Source organism: Bison bison, unplaced genomic scaffold (assembly GCF_000754665.1).
Source record: "Bison bison bison isolate TAMUID 2011002044 unplaced genomic scaffold, Bison_UMD1.0 scf7180017864471, whole genome shotgun sequence".
NCBI lineage: Eukaryota > Metazoa > Chordata > Mammalia > Artiodactyla > Bovidae > Bison > Bison bison.
This window is the reverse complement of record NW_011495032.1, coordinates 19,478,095-19,493,253: the sequence shown is the minus strand read 5'-3', so window position 1 is coordinate 19,493,253 and position 15,159 is coordinate 19,478,095. Positions and strand designations below refer to the sequence as shown.

Below are 15,159 nucleotides of genomic sequence, written 5' to 3'. Positions count from 1 at the left end.
ACTCCAGGAGTTGGTGATGGACAGGGAGGCCTGGTGTGCTGTGATTCATGGAGTCGCAAAGAGTCAGACACGACTGAGCGACTGATCTGATCTGATCATGTACAGAAGATCAACACCAGATGAGGGAAGAGCTGAAGAGGAGCATATCCCAGCCAGCATCCTCTGCTGTTTAGCTACGCCTGTCACCTTCACGTGGTTCTGCAGGAGGACCAGCTCAAAGTAGGGAAAAAGCTTTAACTGGTTTATGTGAATGAGCCAGACTTACTCTCCCAGAGGCTCTTCCCTAATTTCACCGTGACTATACTGCTCTTACTTAAAGGTTTCCAAATTCTGTCGCTCAAGTTCTTTGCTTTCCAATTTCTCTTGAACATGATCAAGCTTTGTTTGTAGGTGATTATTTGTCTGGAGAGCTTGCTCCAGGCTCATAGCCAGTTTCCTGTTGTCTTCTCTAGCTACATCTAGAGCTTTTTGTAGAGGTTCCATCTGAAAGAGAAGATTGTTTTTAATCTAGTTGTTCCACTGTAAAAGATACTAGAAGTACATAACACTGTAATATTCCCACTTTAAACTTTGAGACAATAATTATTTGGAACCAGAAACAAAGACTCCAGATGCCTGGGATATGTATGTGAGAACTTATTACAGACAGTGCTTAGCAGACTCTTAGAAGGTGATGGAAAGGGTATGCTCCACTGGTCACTAGAGAGTTTTCGAAAACAGAGCCAACTTATTTATCCTAATTTCTAAAATTTTAAATTAGTTAAATTCCCCTTTTTGATTCTTTAACCTCATTGCCTACAGAGATAAGAATTGGCAACTGCTCCTTGTATATTTCTCTAGAAAAAGCTTATTCATATGAAATATCCCTGTGTATTTTACATGTGTGCATATGTGTAGATACATATTTATATACGTATACACCTATGAACGCATGTGTTTCCTTATTTAGTAGGACTACCCTACTTCTAACTGAAGCTACGTTATTTTCTAAGCCCTTTAACATTTGCAATCCCTTATGCATTAATATATGAAAAGAATGTAGACCATATAAGACAAAAAGAATTAGGCACAATTATGGTCCTGGTTTGCTAAATGACTCACTGCAAGATTATAGACCAGTTTCCCATTTGGGAATATATATTGTTCAAAACTCAGACTTGAATGGGAAGGAAATTTACCTGATTATTTTACTCCATTTTTCCAAAACACTGATATCCCAATAAAATAAAAAAAAACACTAACATTATCATCTATAAAAACCTGGCTTCTACCTCACTGTTGTGCTGGGCATCGACGACAAGCATTCTGGCCTGCCACTGGTCCACTTCTGCTTCCAGCTTCTGTACCCGCTGTTGATTCAGAGCCCTAAAGATAGAGAGCACAGAGAAAGTGACCACTTTCTAGAATGGAAAGAACCATCTAGAAATGATACCACTGGGATATACAGGGCACTCTTTCAGGAAGCTGAAATGGCATTAGGTTATGGGCTACAGATGCTCAGAATATGAGAGCTGGCAGGTGATAAATCTGAAGCCTCAGCATCAGAGTAAGAGACTAATTCTCCTGGGGATTGAAAATTTGTCCCATCTCTATGATTCAATTTTTCTTGGTATATTAAACTATCAGGACATGTTAATGACTAAGTTAAAAGCTGGTAATTTTATACTCTCTCTATATATATATATCACTGGCACAAAAATGTATCACCTCTAGATGGACTGGCTTACTCTTGAGATTTCTGCTTTTTACCTAGAATTTTACTGTGAACAGTAAACTGTTTTTTAATACCATCCCCTTGATTTCTTTAAGTTCAGAGGTAACACTGATTCATAACATAAAAAAAAAAAAATTAGCATGATGAAGAATATAAAAGTCATTAATTCTCCCATAACACAGAGGCAATATGTACCAGTAATACATTATACTTACAGGCCTTATTAAACTCAAACCATTTGTTCATTAACCTAAACGGGAAATATGCATGTAATTTTTGAAACATTCAAAGGAGTTTTCTTATAGCTGAAAGCAGTTCTCACAATGATTCCTCTAAAATAATTAAATAGTATACTAATAAATGGATAATTAATTCAAAATGAAGTAGATGCCTGGCTTTAATAATCTGACAATTACTATTCTGTAGACCCAAGGGCAGGTTTAAATGGTGTAGAAAACAGCAGGGATAAGACAGCATTTATCACATGAATTGCTGGAATACATATTCATTTACACCACTTACAAAATCTGTGTATTTTTGGATATCATTTTTATAATTCCAGATTCTCCCAAATTTGCTAATTCTTTAAATACCATTTTACTACTTTTTTCACAAAGGAAGTAACATAAAGTGACTGTTTCTTGATCACACACTGTTCCTTACTACAACACAGCAGAAAAATACAAGTACAAAGACAAAAATAATCTCTGGTACCTTTCTTTCTTGAGGCCTGCGATCTCTGAATCCCTCCGGCCAAGCTCTATTTGCACTTTTTCCAGAGCACCTTGCATCTTACTGTGAGAAGCCAACACATTCTCCAACATGATCGTCACTTTGCAGTTGTCTTCTTTGGCTTCTGCCAGTTGTCGCTGAAAGTTTCCTACCTAACAGAAGACGAAATAAGACAATATTTTGATCCGGTCTAGTTATTCTTCTGCTGCGGAGTCCTGTGACTGCTAGAAGAGTATCGAAACCAGGTCTGGTACAATGCTAAGAGGAATAAGTGTGGTGTATATATAAATATATATTTTTTCTTTTGTAACCAAAGCAGTTTTATTTAAATAAACAAGAGAATATAAAATTGTTCTTAAATTCATTTACAATTCCACAGAAATTTCCCACAGATAGGTGTGAGGTATGCTTCTACTATGTTTTAATTGAAGGATAATTGCTTTAAAGTATATTTTATTTTTATTTTATTAAGTTATTCTGACTTTGAGAAAAAGATAACTAAACCCCAGATCCTATGGCTCCAATGAAAAACTCTGCAGTGCTTCCTGACTATTATCATATCCTAGCACACACATCAGTATTAACTAGAGACATAAGGACTGACAACTTCTTGGGTCTCGGGGTAGTCCCTGGGTGGCCCATACAGGCCCTGCTCAGCTAATCTTACCATGGGCTCAGAAGAAGATAACACCTCCGAAGCCCATCAGAATTATCTGAGGGAAAAAAGAACATAAGGGAGAGTGGGAGCCACTGAAGAATGGTGTAAGTCACAGCCCTCTTCAGAGGGGAAGGAGTCTGGGATGTGACCTCTCCTCCCACCGAGAACACACACTGTTAAGCAGAAAGCATTTGGTGATTTAACATAGAATCATAACAATGTTTTATCACATTAATAAGACATAAGTAGGTGGTTATTATTACCAAGGTCAGATGTGTTTCAACAACAAAAAAATAGACTTTTGATTAAGAAAGAAAAAAAAAAACACACTGTGAGTTAAATCATCTATTTTTAAGGGAAGTATTTTAAAGTTTTTCTAAAGTTATCTTTCATAAAAGAAAATTCTCATCTGATCAATCCTCTTTGTTTTTTTTTAAACTAAAGGTAACAAGAAATGAAAGAATATGGCTCATAAAAATTTTAGAAGCGCTTCATGTCAGTTACACAGTTCACAAAGGGGTTGATGTCTTGCCTTCTTGTTCTCTCTGTCCTCCAGAGTTTCAAGGTCCCCTTTCAACTTCTGACTCTCTTTCAGGGCTGCATCACGACCCTTCACTGCTTGTGAAAGCTCCTCTTCATTCTTTTCAAGAAGGGATTTCACCTTAGCAGAAAGAAAGAAACGATAATAAATGACTTTCTCAAAGCATGATCAATCAGCATTTAGAATGTCCTGTGCTTAGTCTCTCAGTCTTGTCTGACTCTTTACGACCCCACCGACTGTTAGCCTGCCAGGCTTCTGTGTCCATGGGGATTCTCCAGGCTAGAATACTAGAGTGGGTAGCTATTTCCTTCTCCAGGGGATCTTTCCAACCCAGGGATTAAACTCAGACCTACTGTATTGCAGGTGGATTCTTTACCATCTGAGCCATAAGGGAAGCTCTGGTTAGAATAAGACACAGCAATTTAGAAGCCAAACTTAAAATGTTAAATTAAATATGCTTATCTATAATTGCAAAAAAAAAAAAAAACAAACAAACTAGCTCTAGTAGCTGTTTTTCTCCTTAAAACTACAAAGGAAAAAAAATTTGTTAATAAACATGTGCTAATCTCTAATATATATGTCAATATGAAAAGCCTGGAATGAGGGACATGGGAGATAAGACTATGATTATGATGGCTATTACATGGCACAAGGAACTCTTCTCAATACTCTGTAATGACCTAATGGGAAAAGAGTGGATACATGTATAACTGATTCACTTTGCTGTACACCAGAAACTAACATAACACTATAAATAAACTACATACATACCAATAAAAGCTTTAAAATACTAAAAAAAAAACACAAAAAAAACCTCTGATTGTAAGATGAAAACTGGGGGAGAAAACTGGTTATCACAGAATTTGAAAATATGATGTAAATTAACAAAATACATAATAAAAGCAGATGAATAAGTGTCAAATAGTGTCAAGAAAATAGTTATAAAAGTGTTCTAAATAGTGTTCTAATCCTAATTAAAAGTATTACAATTTTATATCCCTGAAACACTTTCAGTGTATCTATACAATCATTTCAGATCATCATACTATCTTAAACACTACTCTTTAAAAAAAAAAAAAAGATTTTATCTAGAAATAATTATAGACTCACAGGATGTTACAAAATTACTGACAGTCCCCATGCACTCTTCACCCTGCTTCTAATAATGACATCTTTACATCTTCACAATCTTACATGGTTGTTAATCAGATTAACAGGACTACAAAAGTTGCAGTTTTCGCCATCTTTAACCTGCATTCCTCTGTGTATGCACACATGCATATAACTGTGTAATCTGATGGCACGCACGTATTCTGGTGACCACCACAGGCAAGACGCAGAACTGCTCCACTGCCACGAAGAGCTCTCCTGTACTGTCTCTTTTGTTCATGTCCTCCCCAAATCCATTCCATGTTCCTTGGCAACCACTAACTTGTTATCATCTTTACTGTTTTTCTCATTTCAAGAATGTCATTTTAAATACTTTAAAATAATTATTTATACAAAAATTAACATTTTTAAAAACAGCCATACTGGGATATAGCTGACAAACAGTAAGCTGTGTACATTTAACATGTACAATTTTGAAATATGTATAAACTCTTAAAATCATCACAATAATGAACAAGTTCCATTATCTCCAAACTTCCCCTATGCCTTTTAGTAATCAACCCGTTCTCTCTCTCCCTGTTCCTACATGTCCACCCAAGGCCTCCACTGACCTATTTTCTGTCATTTTTATTTCCTAGAATTTTATATAAATGAAGTATTTTATGTACAGTAAATCCCCTACATATGAGTTCTAAGAACGTGCTCATAAGTTCAAATTTGTTCTTAAGTCTAACTGTTAGTCTAGATACCCAACTAACACAACCAGCTATGTAGTACTGTACTTTAATAGGTTTATAATACTTTTCAGACAATACATAAAAAACAAGCAAACAAAAAATACTTTTAACCTTAAAGTACAGTACCTTGAAAAGTACAGCGGTACAACAACTGGCATACAGGGGCTGACTGGCACCAGGTGAGAACTGATTGGAAGAGGGAGTGGAGGTGGGAGATGGTTAAGAGTTGCAGGATCATCAGCAAGAGGAGACGGAGGGCAAACTGCAATTTCACTCATGCCTGACACTGATGGCACAGGTTCTGGTTACTTGCTAGATTCATTTCCAGCTACCCTCTTGAAAAAATGATCCAATGACATCTGGGTAGTGTTAGTCACTCAGTCATATCTGACTTTTTGTGATCCCATGGACTGTAGCCTGGCAGGCTCCTCTTTTCATGGGATTCTTCAGGCAAGAATACTGAAGTGGGTTGCCATTCCCTTCTCCCGAGTATCTTACTGACCCAGGGATAGAACCAAGGTCTCTTGCACTGTAGGCAGATTGTTTACCATCTGAGCTACAAGGTCGTATAGCTCTTTGGTAGCACTGGACTCTTTGGTAGCACAGCCATGAAATTAAAAAATGCTGCTCCTTGAAAGAAAAGTTATGACCAACTTAGATAGCATATTAAAAAGCAGAGACATTACTTTGCCAACAAAGGTCTGTCTAGTCAAAGCTATAGCTTTTCCAGAAGTCATGTATGGATGTGAGAGATGAACTATAAAGAAAGCTGAGTGCCAAAAAATTGATGCTTTTTGAACTGTGGTGTTGGAGGAGACTCTTGAGAGTCCCTTGGATTGCAAGGACATCCAACCAGTCCATCCTAAAGGAGATCAGTCCTGAATATTCATTGGAAGGACTGATGCTGAAGCTGCTACTCCAATACTTTGGCCACCTGATGCGAAGAACTGACTCACTGGAAAAGACCCTGATGCTGGGAAAGACTGAAGGAGGGAGGAGAAGGGGATGACAGAGGATGAGATGGTTGGATGGCATCACCAACTCATGGACATGAGTCTGTGTAAACTCCAGGAGTTGGTGATGGACAGGGAGGCCTGGCGTGCTGCGGTCCATGGGGTCACAGAGTCGGACACGACTGAGCAACTCAACTGAACTGGACTGTATTCTGAACAGCTGCTGCAGACTTCAAGTACCAGTCTACATTCGAATCCTGTGCCGCCTCAAATAGAACTAACCTTCATGATTGGACACGTGAATGCAAGTTTGAAAGTTCACAACTTGAAGGTTCATATGTAGAGGACGTACTGTACTCATTTTGGAATGGTTTGTTTTACTCAGCACAGTTAAGATTCACTCAATCTTCTGCATGTATCAATAGTTCTTCCTTCCTGTTGCTGAACAGTATTCTGCTAGACACTGGAGTTGCTCCAGTTTTCTGTTCTGTTCAGTCGCTCACTAGTGTCCGACTCTTTGCAACCCTATGGACTGCAGTATGCCAGGCTTCCCTGTCCTTCACCATCTCCTGGAGCTTGCTCAAACTCATGTCCATTGAGTCAGTGATGCCATCCAACCATCTCATCCTCTGTCATTCCCTTCTCCTGCCTTCAACCTTTCCCAACATCAGGGTCTTTTCCAATGAGTTGGCTCTTCACATCAGGTGGCCAAAGTATTGAAGCTTCAACATCAGTCCTTCTAATGAACATTCAGGGTTGATTACCTTTAGGATTGACTGGTTTGATCTCCTTGCTGTCCAAGGGACTCTCAAGAGTCTTCTCCAATACCACAGTTCGAAGGCATCAATTCTTTGGCATTCAGCCTTTTTTACTGTCTAGCTCTCACATGTGTACATGACTACTGGAAAAAACACAGCTTTGACTATATGGACCTTTGTCAGCAAAGTAGTAATGTCTCTGCTTTTTAATATGCTGTCTAGGTTTGTCATAGCTGTTCTTCCAAGGAGAAAGCATCTTTTAATTTTATGGCTGCAGTCACCATCTGTAGTGATTCTGGAGCCCAAGAAAATAAAGCCTGTCACTGTTTCCCCATCTATTTGCCATGAAGTGACAGTTTTAAGGTATTGCAAATAAAACTGCTTTGAGCAGCTGTATACAGTTTGTAGATATAAACTTTCATTCATCTTTGGTAAATACATAGGGGTGGAAGAGATAGGTCATATGGTAGTAATATGTTTCATTTGAAAAAAAGTTGGCTGCCCCAGGTCTTAGTTGCGGCATGTAGGATCTAGTTCCCTGACCAGGGATGGAACCCAGCAACCCTGCATTAGGACTGCAGAATCTTAGCCACTGGACCACCAGGGAAGTCCCGTTTCACTTTTAAAGAAGCTACCAAACTATTTTCCAAAATGGTTGATTTTACACTCCCTTCAACAATGTATGAGAGCTCCTCCATAGCTTCACTAACACTCGGTACGATCAGTTTTTCAATTTTAAACATTCTAATAGTATGTGGTGGGCTTCCCAGGTGGCATTAGAATCCGCCTGCTAAGGCAGGAGACGCAAGAGATGTGGATTGATCCCTGGGTCCAGAAGATCCCCTGGAGGTGAAAGTGAAAGTGTTAGTCACTCAGTTGTGTCTGACTCTTTGTGACTCCATAGACTGTAACCCTCACCAGGCTCTTCTGTCCATGGAATTCTCCAGGCAAGAATACTGGAGTGGACCGCCATTTCCTTCTTAGGGGATCTTCTCAATCCAGGGATCAAACCTGGGTCTCTCACATTACAGGCAGATTCTTTACTGTCTGGTAACCCACTGCAGCATTCTAGCCTGGAAAATTCCATGGGCAGAGAAGCCTAGAGGGCTATAGTTCATGGGGTATAAAGAGTCGGACATGACTGAACACAAACACACAATAGTGTGAGGCAGTATCTCACCACGGTATTAATTTGCATTTCCCTAATGCCTGATGTTTAACATCTTTTCAAGTTCTTACTTATATCCATGTATCTTTTTAGTGAAATATATGTTCAAGTACTTTGCCTCTTCTTTTCCCAAATTGCTTCCTTCTTACTGCTGCTGCTGCTGCTAAGTCTCTTCAGTCGTGTCTGACTCTGTGTGACCCCATAGACGGCAGCCCATTAGGCTCCTCTGTCCCTGGGATTCTCCAGGCAAGAACACTGGAGTGGGTTGCCATTTCCTTCTCCAATGCATGAAAGTGAAAAGTGAAAGTGAAGTCGCTCAGTCGTGTCCGACTCTTAGCGACCCCATGGACTGCAGTCTACCAGGCTTCTCCGTCCATGAGATTTTCCAGGCAAGGAGTAGGGTGTCACTGCCTTCTCATTCCTTCTTACTGAGTTTTGTGATTTTAATAAATTCTGGAGACAACACTTTCATCTCATATGTGATTTGCAATTGTTTCTTCTCCCAGCCTGTAGTTTATTTCATTTTCTTAACAATGTCTTTGAAGAGCATAAGCTGTCATTTCTTTTTTTTTTTCCTTTGTGGATCATGCTTTTGATGTCAAATCTAAGAAATCTTTGTGTAATTCAAGATTACAAAGCTTTCTTCCAATGTTTTCTTCTGAAAGTTTTAGTTTTAGGTTTTATCTTTAAGGCTGTTACCCATTTTGAGATAATTTTTATATACGGTAAGAGGTACAGATCAAAGGTACTTTGTTTTTTGTTTTTGCATGTGATATACAATTGCTTCAGCACTGCTTGCTGAAAAGACCATCCTTTGTCCACTTTTGCTTTGGCTGAAGAGATTTTTCGCTTTATCCTTTTGATACAGTGAAAAATCTCCCAGCCACCCAGTTTCCTTTCTTGAAAATAACATTGCCAATTTATTACAATTCATTTTAGAGATACTCTTTGCAAAGGTGAACACATATGTATATATTCTTCATCCTCCCAACCCTTTTGCACACAAATAGTGAAATATTTTGTACACTCTTCTGTATCTTGTTTTAACCTAAAATATGTTATGATTAAGATATTCATATGCTGCTGCTAAGTCACTTCAGTCGTGTCCGACTCTGTGTGACCCCATAGACGGCAGCCCACCAGGCTCCCCGGTCCCTGGGATTCTCCAGGCAAGAACACTGGAGTGAGTTGCCATTTCCTTCTCCAAGTCATGAAAGTGAAAAGTGAAAGGGAAGTCACTCAGTCGTGTCCGACCCTTAGCAACCCCATGGACTGCAGCCTACCAGGCTCCTCCATCCATGGTATTTTCCAGGCAAGAGTACTGGAGCGGGGTGCCATTGCCTTCTCCGGAGATATTCATATATCTGTATTTAAATATCTGAAGATATTTATATATCTTATGTATCTGAAGATATATATAATATATATTTATATATCTTAATACATCTTATATATTGTGTGTGTGTGTGCTAAGTCCCTTCAGTCATGTCTGACTCTTTGTGACCCCATTGACTAGGCCACCAGGCTCCTCTGTGAAAAAGTGAAAGTGTTAGTCACTCAATTGTGTTTGATTTTTGTGTTGCAACCCCATGGATTGTGCCTGCCAGGCTCCTCTGTCCATGGAATTCTCCAGGCAAGAATACTGGACTGGGTATAGCCATTCCCTTTTCCAGGGGAACTTCCCAACCCAGGGATCAGACTCAGGGATTGAATCTGGGTCTCCTACATTGCAGGCAGATTCTTTACCATCTGAGCCACCAGGGAAGCCCAAGAAATAAAGGTAAATAAAGCCAAATTGTCCTTTGTGGGAAGAAGGCACTCCAAACATCAACAAAGAATGCTTTTCCCCCACATCTCCCTCAACATTATACTTCCCTATAAGTTTTAACGTGTAACAATTAAAATACTTTTTCTGTAGGGATCCAAGCATAGTATAAAAGATGCTAACTTAGACGTTTTAAAACCTATTGAATGGGAAAAATACATTAGGAAGAACATAGTTTTTATAGTTTTACCAGTGTTTATATAAATATGAAAAGGCCGCTAGCTAAAGTACTTAACAAAAGTATCTAAACATTAGTTAACTCTAAAGACAAGTTATAGTACTTTCTGTTTTTAAATAGGAAACAAAGATAGATGCTCTAGTAAGTTTTTTGGGGGAAATATATGCCAGCATCCAATATATTAGGGCTCCTATTTATGTACTTCTACTTTAAAATCAGCCTTTATCCAGACATTTTACTGTAAATGTTAAGATTATTAACATACTCATTTTTAAGAAATAGAAAATTAGATTTAAAAAATCTCAATGGTTAGTGTTAAGGCAAATTGGACATTTCTGTGTCCAATAGAAAAAGTATGAGATAGCCAGAATGATGGTTTCAATCTACATTAGTCTATCCTGTTTGTGAAGAAGCTTGTTTCCTTGTTAGTACGCACATCTCTAAACTTTATCTCTCTAGATGTTACTACTTTTCTTCATTGTTGTATAAATCTGAAATTTCGTTATGATTTCTAGTCTTCACTTACCGAATCTCGATTAAGAAAATTTGGTGACTCATCATTTATTAATGGTCTTGAGGCAAGAATGTCTATTTTACCTTCTAGTCTTCCCTCCATGGTTTTAATGGCATTCAAAAGAGTCTTTAGAGAGATCCGAGAGTCTCCAATCTCCTGAGAAGACCTCACAGAAGTCAGGGCAGGTGCAAAGGTCACACGGCGTGTGGGGTTTGGCACAACACTGGGCAAACCAACCGAGGAAGTTCGTTCCTTGACACTGTTTACAGGAGGCCTATAGCTTTCAAGGAATTTCGAAGAAGCAGGCCTCTCTGGAGATTTCCTTCTTCTTGGAGGCATCACCAATTGAGAAAAACAAATCAACTAAACCTAGGATTATTTTTCAGTGAATGCCCCGTTTACTGGGAGAAACAGCACAATGTTCTAAACAAAGCTGTGATGGAAAATATACTTAGGAATGTGTTCCTTTGCTTTCAGAATAAAAAAAATAACCAGAATGAAGTATGTCCTAGTGAAGAAAGAAAGCGTATCTAATGAAGCCCCCTTTACCAGTGTAGTCAGATGGTTAGAACGCTAGCAGCATTCCATCTGAAGACACATTCTAGTTCCTTGGTTACCAGAGGTATAACATACACAAACATTATAGACACAGACATTACACATGCTAACACTGAGTGTTAAGAATTAAACAGATAATGTGGTAAACTGTAAATCACTGAAATGAATCACTTTTTTTTACTAACACATAATCCTGGATTGTTTTCTTCACTAAAGGTAAATAAAGCCAAATTGTCCTTTGTGGGAAGAGGGCACTCCAAACATCAACAACAAATGCCTTTTCCCCACATCATATATAAGGTTTTATATACCTTATCTAATTTTCTCTTCATCTGTTAAAAGTATTCTGTGACTTATGACAGGTTTTCAGTCTCAACAGCCACCATGTTGACAAGCAAGCACCTTCATTACTAATACCTCTTTCAAGTGCGCTGCTGTGGGTCATGCTGGCACCAAGTTCTGTCTTTGCCTATAACTAAAAAATCAAAGATACTTGTTCCTCGCATCTGCCAAAAGTTTTAAGGCTCACATCAAAAAAACCCACTTCCTCTATGAACAACATGATTCGTGATGCTTTCATCATAATAACGCTCCCTAAGGATGCTCCCAATACAATCTATTTTGTTTCCGAAAGCCATAATCTTCTATAATAAAATCTACTGAGTACATTCCTAATCCTCCAGTTAGAGCATAAGCAAGCTGAATGTCCCAATCCTGATTCTGGCATCTTTCTGAAATCCTCTAGGATTAAGTGGAACTTTGTACATAGAGGGTGTTTTAAAAAATGTTTGTTAAATGGAGTACAGTGAGAGAATATTCATCTTCCTGGGCTTGTATGGTGAGGTAGGGAGAAAGGCCTGTTTCTTAAAAGCTAATCAAAACATAAAAGCAATCTGTTTTGTAGCTATTAATCACACCTGAGCATATTTGCCTTCTAGTGCCTTATTCAACTTGCGTAGATGATCATTCTGTGAACTGGTTTCAGTAAGAGAATGCAGTTGTTCTTCTAGCTGCTTAACTTTTGTCTAGAGGAAAAAAATAGAAGAGCAATAAAATAAGCCTTGCTGATGAAACAGATAGATATATACACTTAAAAAAAGTTTTTTTTTTTTTTAAAAAAAGGCCAAGAATTTTGGCGAAAAAAATCACAGCAAATTCTTAAGAAAGCAAGCCTACATTTTTCAATGATTCTATGTCAACTAAAATACTTCAACAAATAAAAGTAGGCTGTAGCCATATATAAGTATTGATATAATTCATTTGGTTTACGGCACTTATGGAAACTCCAAATTAACACAGTTCATGAACATAACAGTGAGACTTTGTGGGCAATGTATTTTCATTTCTATTTTAAAGGAATTGTGGTATCTAGCACTCTGAAACCCTTCTGAGTACAAATAATTAGAATTGTCAGTATGTAAGGAGGAGACAGAGTTTTGTGTTTTATCAACAGAGAATTATAAAAGCTGAATTAACAGAATTCTTATAGGCTTAATTATACTTGAAAACGAACTCATAAAGCTGACTATTCATATCTTTAAAGATGATGATTATTTGGGGGAATGTGCATGCTAAGTTGTTCCAGTATTGTCCAACTCTTTGGGATCCTATGGACCTCCAGCAGGCTCCTCTGTCCATGGGATTCTCCACAAGCAAGAATACTGGAGTGGGTTGCCATTTTCTCCTCCAAGGGGATCTTTCCAATCCAAAGACTGAGTCTTAGTTTCTTACTCCTCCTGCATTGGCAGGCAGGTGCTTTACCATTAGTGCCACCTGGGAAGCTCCATTTGGGGAAGTGAGTCATTAATATTTACATACAAATTTCCAAATTGTGTATTTCTCTGTTTTCTTCCTCTTATTTCCAATCCTCTCATCCAAATAACATTACTAAGCCTATCTCTGAATCGGAAAAAGTTTCATCCAGAATTTTTAAATAAATTTCTTCCTCTCTTGCAATCTTTTATTTCCCACCTCTGAAGGGCATACTCCTCTTGGTTGTAGCTACCGATTATGTTTAAAAACTGTTAAAATTTGAGTGCTAATATTAACTTTTTTTGGAAAGGCTACATGAAAACACATTTTGTCTTAGGAAATCTCTCGTTTCATCAGCAGAATCCTCTTTTCTCTCATCTTTGCCTGTTTCTGTTTCTCTTTTCCACAGTGTACAGTATAAAACAACTTTACACATGGACATCACCAAATGGTCAATACCGAAATCTGAGTGATTTCATTCTTTGTAGCCAAAGATGGAGAAACTGTAGACAGTCACCATAAACAAGACCTGGAGCTGACTGTGGCTCAGATCATTAGTGTCTCATAGAAAAATTCAGGCCTAAACTAAAAGTGGGAAAACACACTAGGCCAGCCCAGGTATGACTTAAGTCAAGTCCCCTATGAATACACAGCAGTGGTGACAAACAGATTCGAGGGGCCAGATCTAGTAAACAGAGTGCCTGAAGAACCACGGACAGAGGCCCATAATACTGTACAGAGGCACCTAACAAAACCATCCTCAAGAAAAAGAAAAGCAAGAAGGCAAAGCGGTTGTCTGAGAAGGATTTACAAATAGCTGAAGAAAGAAGAGAAATGAAAAGCAAGGGGGAAAGAGAAAGGTACACCCAACTGAATGCAGAGTTCCACAGAACAGCAGAGACAGAAGGCCTTCTTCAATGAACAATGCAAAGAAAAAGAGGAAAACAACAGAAGGGGAAAAAGTAAAGATTTCAAGAAAATTGGATATATCAAAGAAATATTTCCATCCAAAAATGGGCACAATAAAGGACAGAAATGGTGAAGACCTAATAAAAGCAGAAGAGATCAAGAAGAGATGGAAAGAATACAGAGAACTGAACAAAAAAGATCTTAATGACCCAGATAACCACAATGGTGTGGTCAGTCACCCAAACCCAGAAAAAAACCTATAAACCTAGTGGAGGTGATCAAATTCCAGCAGAGCTTTAAGATGATGCTATCAAAGTGCTGCACTCAACATGTTAGCAAGTTTGGAAAACCCAGCAGTGGCCACAGGACTGGAAAAGGTCAATCTTCATCCCAATTCCCAAGAAGGGCAGTACTGAAGAATGTCCAAAACACCGGACAACCGCCCTCATCTCTCATGCTAGTAAGGTTATGGCTCAAAATCCTACATGCTAGGATTCAGCATTGTGTGAACTGAGAACTTCCAGATGTCCAAGCTGGATACAGATAAGGCAGAGGAACCAGAGATCAAATTGCCAACATTTGCTGGATCATAGAAAAAGCAAGGGAATTCCAGAAAAACATCTACCTCTGTTTCACTGACAATGCTAAAGTCTTTGACTGTGTGGATCATAACAAACTGTGGAAAACTCTTAAAGAGATGGGAATACCAGATCATCTTCTGTCTCCTGAGAAACCTATATGCTGGTCAATAAGCAAAAGTCAGAACCTTGTATGGAACAACTGACTGGTTCAAGATTGAGAAAGGAGGATGACAAGGCTGTTTACTGTGACCCTGTTTATTTAACTTATACCAGAGCACATTATGAGAAATGCTGGGTTGGATGAGTTACAAACTGGAAACAAGATTGTTGGGAGAAATATCAACAACCTCAGATATGTGGATGATACCACCCTAATGGCAGAAAGCAAATAGGAACTAAAGAGTCTCTTGATGAGGGTGAAGGATGAGAGTGAAAAAGCCAGTTTAAAATATTAAAAAAAAAAAAACTTAA

At 38.4% G+C, this 15,159-nt stretch overlaps 1 protein-coding gene across 11 annotated transcripts in view; it reads right to left on the bottom strand.

Annotated features, from left to right (window-relative positions):
- The window catches only part of CCDC150 (coiled-coil domain containing 150), a 91,418-nt gene that overhangs the window by 13,355 nt on the left and 62,904 nt on the right, over positions 1–15,159 (bottom strand). For 10 of the 11 annotated variants that reach the window (XM_010860877.1, XM_010860876.1, XM_010860874.1 and 7 more), the window contains 5 exons: positions 12,364–12,471; positions 3,637–3,765; positions 2,429–2,598; positions 1,272–1,365; positions 314–483 (listed from right to left, as the gene is read on the bottom strand). In XM_010860877.1, coding sequence (XP_010859179.1) covers positions 314–483; positions 1,272–1,365; positions 2,429–2,598; positions 3,637–3,765; positions 12,364–12,471 — 671 coding nt within the window. The remainder of the gene's footprint in view (positions 1–313; positions 484–1,271; positions 1,366–2,428; positions 2,599–3,636; positions 3,766–12,363; positions 12,472–15,159) is intronic. The other variant, XM_010860883.1, reaches the window with a different exon arrangement.